Source organism: Echinops telfairi, unplaced genomic scaffold (genome assembly GCF_000313985.2).
Source record: "Echinops telfairi isolate 266 unplaced genomic scaffold, ASM31398v2 ScPeMD7_3533;HRSCAF=4204_1, whole genome shotgun sequence".
Classification (NCBI taxonomy): domain Eukaryota; kingdom Metazoa; phylum Chordata; class Mammalia; order Afrosoricida; family Tenrecidae; genus Echinops; species Echinops telfairi.
In genome coordinates, this window is record NW_022107432.1 from 18,373,071 (window position 1) to 18,379,070 (window position 6,000).

General features: G+C 35.5%; 1 protein-coding gene across 1 annotated transcript in view; it reads right to left on the bottom strand.

Annotated features, from left to right (window-relative positions):
- The window catches only part of LOC101638516 (CD2 associated protein), a 97,350-nt gene extending 95,588 nt beyond the window's left edge, over nt 1-1,762 (bottom strand). Inside the window, exons 1-2 of the mRNA XM_045294758.1 lie at nt 1,708-1,762; nt 109-269 (exon numbers count right to left, since the gene is read on the bottom strand). Coding sequence (XP_045150693.1) covers nt 109-269; nt 1,708-1,762 — 216 coding nt within the window. The remainder of the gene's footprint in view (nt 1-108; nt 270-1,707) is intronic.
- Between the last annotated feature and the right edge of the window lie 4,238 nt (nt 1,763-6,000).

Below are 6,000 nucleotides of genomic sequence, written 5' to 3' on the forward strand. Positions count from 1 at the left end.
TTAATTCTGCAAAGTTACTTAAAACACTTTGATTTTTAAAACTATATTTAACAAGTAGAGTTTATCATCTATAAAGCAGTCACCAGAAATTGGACTGAGAACACTCACCTTAACAAAATTGTCAGGGAACATTCCTCTTCTACCATTAAGTTCTCCTTCTAGCCATCCTTCCTCCTGGAGTTTTTTCACCTTTCTGATGATCTCCCCGACTCGAATAGTTAATTCATCATCATGTACAGCATCGTAATCATACTCCACAATATAGTCAACTAAAAGGAGGAAAAACAATGTAAAGTCAAATCCACAAAACACTATAAACCATGTCAATAAACTTAAAACTAAAGAATCTTGACTAGCCAGAATAATAAATATTACATAATTGCCCACTAAGGCTTATCTTATTAACTTTACGTATTCAACTGTATCATAGTAAATTTGCTTACCTATTTCTAAAACCATACAACCAAAGCAATCTGTAGATATAGTGCAATTCTACTTTAAACATATTTACTGAAGTGGAAAAACGTTATCACCAACTTTACATGGAAAGGAAAGAGGTCCCAAATAGACAAGCAATACTGAACAACAAAGTAGGAGGCCTCACACTCCCCAATCTCAAAATACATTACACAGCCACAGTAATCAGACATCTAAAGCAATGGAAGAAAACAAGAACATAGAAGAAATCCATCTAGAAACTCAAAAACATACTGCCATCAAGTCAATCTCTGCATTAAAGGGTTGAGGTCCATTCAAAAGGCATAAACAGTCTGTAACTAATATTGCTGGCAAAATTGAATATACATTTGCAGGTAAATAAAAACAGGATGTATTGTCAGTACTACCCAAAACGAACCCACTTAAAATGAAATACTCATCATGCTCATCGATGAGACTTTGCCAAATGAGTAAACAGAGACCTACCTACTGATTAGAGGGAAAATCTTAGGGAATAATATATCTGATACAGGTCAGATCTCATATACAGAAAACTTCAACAATTCAAAAACAAAAAGACAAACTAATTGCAAAATAGGCAAGAACATAAACAGACACTTCATGAAAGACGACCATTCAAGGGACCAAAAGATACTCAAAAACAAGTCCAGACAGATGCAAATTAAAATTACAAGGTATTTCACATCTGCTAAAATGAACCTGATCAAAAAAGCTGAAAATGACATAAGTTGGCAAGCTTCCTTCCCCCACCGACCCCTTAAACCGCCCAGAGTAGTTAGGGAAACCACTCTCTAATCAGAAGATACTTGGATGGGAGAAGCAACCCCAGCTACCAGTGAGGTGAGTATAACGTAATCAAGGTAACAGACCACACTAAGAAAGACAAGAATAAGGGACACTGTTGGTAAATGTTGTAACATATACAATCTGACAACAATAGCTACAACCAAAAATTACATGAGTAGATATATATATATGTTATAACATATACAATCTGACAATAGCTACAACCAAAAATTACATGAGTAGATATATATATATTATATATCACCAACTTTACATGGAAAGGAAAGAGGTCCCAAATAGACAAGCTATTTATTTATTTATTTATTTATTTATTTATTTATTTATATGGCGCTGCACAAAAGAGCTGGCTTCAAATAATTGGTCCAAAAAAAGGAATTGACAGATAATAGAATTTTCCATGAACTTCTGAACCGCTTCCAATTTATGACATATTCAAGTTACTAAGAACCAGTTTACTGTCATCTTTAAATGTCCAGCAGATCACCTCTGAAGCCATTATTTGATTGGACTTTTCTCTGCTAAGTCCAAGACTCGTTCCTGGCTATAATTTGTTCCATAAAGTTATCTTCATTAGCTTCAATCTAGTGTCAAATATTGATGCTCGCTCTCTCTCTCTCTCTCTCTCTCTCTCTCTCTCGGCCTTCACGTTCCTATAGATGAGCCATTCTGAGTCTTGCCAGAGCCCTGTGATTTTTCCTCCGCCCTTTTATCCACAAGATTTTGTATCCACCGGCCTGTGATCTTCCTGCATTCTGCATCATTGCATATGGCTGAGTGAGTCTGGAGAGGGATTTATGGACTAGTATCAGGCTGATGGGCTTGATCTGAACTGGGCTAGGATATTTTCCCAATACATAATTGCTTCTTGATTTAAAGCTCTCTCTTACACATATATATTGATGGAAAGGTCAGCTCTTTGCGTTAGATCTTTGTACAGTTTGGGGCCCTCATCCAGCCTAGAGTTACTGAAGATAAAATTTCTGCTTAAAATTGAAATTATTAAACCATGCAAGAGCCCAACTTCAGGAGCTATCTTATCAATCAAATTCTATGGTCTTCTTCCATTAATTTGTGAACTTCAGTCACAATATCTTCATTTGCGAAGGTTGAGTTCTTCCCTCTCATGTCATCTTCAAGGTCTTCCTGGCCTTCAGCATGCCAGCAAATTTGTTGCAAAGTTTCAATGAATGTCACTTGAAGTTTTTTAAACTTATGCTATTAACTCTGACCCCAAAATCATTTTTTCATAGCATATACATGTCTTTCTTTTTGGCATTAGTACCAATATTTTTTCACTTATACTCATATCTACCTAGGTACATAAATAGGCTTAAATATACATATCCCCACAACACAACACACACACAATGACAGGACCTAAAACTAGCACACCCTGATGGCAATAAACACACTCAAGTGTGCTAAAAATACTACTTTCTATTCCAAGAAACCAGAATCCTCGGGAAAATAGTCAATTCCAAAGCTAAGGTAGGAAAAATAGAAGAGAAGCTTTGGAACATTATACTGTACCAAGGAAAAAGAAAAAGAGAGATGAGGCGTTATCAAATGGACAGAGAGACATGAGATCAAAGGGGCTCCCACTGGCCAAAATGAGTAGCAAAACAAATGACAGTAACAGAAAATATCAATCTTTACTGGTATAAATAAACTAATATGAATTTTCTAAAGTTGATCTTTATACTGTGGTATAAAAAGGTCCTCACTTACAGAAAGTATACACTGAAGTATTCGGGTGGAACACATCAGTGAAGGAGAAAAACAAATTTGTAACCTCAATAGCATACAATAAAATTAATAAAATCAGAATAGAACATTACTCATATGGAAAAAGGTAAGATCTACATTTTATCCTGGAAATTTAAATGCGTCTTCCAACAAGTTTTATTTATTTTTCCCCCCAGAGGTGCAAGACAAATCCAGAAATCCTTCCAAAAATAAGATATATCAAAAATTAATTCTTCCATGATGCATAGGACATGTAATTGTCCTACACTTTCCTCCTCTGGGGTTTATTGAATAACTGCTTTCCCACTGACAATAAGTGGATGTAGCCTCAGGAGGAGTCTGGCATATACGGTAAGTGAAACAGAAGAAATGGGTGTGTGCCCAAATTACTGTTTTTACAGGGAATTGTATGAGCTGATGCATCCCGGAGTATAATTTGGCTAGGTTTTTTCTCTTTGAATAGGAAAGAACCTTCTAAGTATACTTCTGAGCTCCTGTACATTATTTTCAAGGAGTTCTCAAGGCACAGCTGTTAAAGTGCTCAACTGCTAACCAAAAGGGTTGTAGTCTAAACCCATCAGCCAGTCCACAAGGCACTTTGCTGCCATGAAGATTTACTAGCTTTGGAAACCATATAAAGTCTCTAGGATCAAAACTGACTTAATAGCAATAGGTTTGTTTTGTTTGTTTCTAGAAGAAGGAGGACATTGTTTGGAAATTGTCTTTCTCTCTGATGACTCCATGTTCAGCCAAGGTTCACATGCCCTAAACCGTATGCACCTATGGCTTAATGGGTTATTTGTTGGCTGATAACCACAAAGTCGGTTGTTTGAAATCACCAGCTGCTCCACTGAAGAACAATGAGGTTTTCTACTCCTGTAAAAAGTTAAGTCTTACAAGGACCCACAGGAACAGGTCTACTATGTCCTATGGGGTCGCTATAAATTGGAATTGACTCAAAAGCAAGTTTGGTTTTTCTGTTTTGGACAAGGAATCCCTAAAGTGATACAGAATCCAGAGGAACATAGCTGTCTCACTGAGCCAACCAATCTGAAGGAATGCATGCATCCCACATAATTTTACCCACCACAGTTCAGAGCAACAAGTGTTTCCCACAAAAATCTATCTGAGATCCAAGAGGGACAAAATAGTCCCATATAATATGTATCAAAATCTACATTTCATTATGAATTTTCAGAAATGTTCCATGATTCAGTATGGTTTCCATTAATGAAAACATAAGTTATCAGTCAACAAAAATTCAAAGCAGAAAACGGGTGATAAAAGAGGTTAGAAAACAAAAATGAGAAATAGAACACCATTCTAGACAATACAGAATGTCATTAGTGGGGATTCTAGGAAGAAAAGATAAAAAATAAAAAGGAGAATTATCAATAAAATAATTCAAAATAATATTCCACAGACAAATGAAACAATCTGCAAACAAAACAACATCCATGAAAGTTCAATTCAAGGGGAAAATAATGTAAGCAATTACATCTGATGAAATTTCACAAGGATAAACTGCCCTAGAAAAAGTTCTGAGAGAAAACTACAAAGTTTATCTATAAAATAATGAGAATCATATTCGCAGACTTCTCATTAGTTATTCAAGAAATAAAATTGGTAGATTCAAGAAAGGAAAAAATGGGAAATTTACTTAAGTAAAAGGAACACTAATTCCAAACTTGGTCAAATCAAAAGGCATAAGAGGGCCTAACAATCATTTTCGCACAGACAAGAACAAAGAAAACTCACATGTATGAAATTACATGATGTTATTTAGCAAACAAAAACGTAAACCAAGAAAGACTATGTGAAATTCAAGAAATAGAGTCATGCCTAGAGATCAAGAAAAGAAGTGTCAAATAGCAATTGTGCAACAAATCGAAAGCATAGTCTAGACTACACAGGTGACAGAAAAAGCTCCAGGAAGTATTTGGGGTGAAAGAGTAGAAGATAGGTTGTCCAGCGGTTCTCAACATGGGGGTCATGACCCCTTTGGGGGGGTCGAAGGACCCTTTCACAGGGGTCACCTAAGATCATACTCTCCATGCAGGACCGCCCACATGCAGGTACGCCCACATACTGGGTCACGACAACACGAGGAACTGTATTAAAGGGTAGTGGCATTACGAAGGTTGAGAACTACTGGCTTAGACTATCATGAATCACAAACTCAAAGACATAATGAAAGCCTAATAAACAGTTATAAAGGCAATTAGAAAAATCTGGAAATTCAGTTTTAGAAGGTAGGTATTAAAAATAAAGTAATAAATAAAGGAAGGTTACTGTAGGTATTAACTGGCTGCAAAATTAAAGACATTTGCTGGAAAACAAACAAGGATATATATGTGTGTGTATATATATATATACTTAAATCACAAAGGTACCCAGTAGGAAAATAGAATAGAATATACTCTTAAATTAGAAACACACCTAATAGGGAAACAGAATTATATTTGGATCTATGGAGAAGTGAGAAATTACCAGTCACTATGAGTCACAATCTATTCCATAGGTGTGAGAGATGCTAAAGTGATATCTATCATATCAACAAGAAAAAAAGAGTATTAAATCCAAAAAGAGTAGTATGTACCTAATTCAGAAAAGTTAAAAAGAGAGAGACTTAAGAGTTTAAGGTAGATTGCCTCTAGAAAAAAAATAATAAACAATGGAGCAAGAAAATATTGTTTATCATTATAAATCCTTTAGTATTTATGTATCTTTTTCTTTCCTTTTTAAAATTTTTATGCCACATGCAGTATTCTGATTTTTTTAAAAAGCAAGGGAGACGTCAGACAGTGTAGAATATGACAAAATAATAATTTATAAATTATCAAGGTTCATGAGGGAGAGGGAACTGGGAGGGAGGGGAAAAAATGAGGAGCTGATACCAAGGGCTCAAGTGGAAAGCAAATGTTTTGAGAATGATGATGGCAACATATGTACAAATGTGCTTGACACAATGGATGTATGTGTGGATTG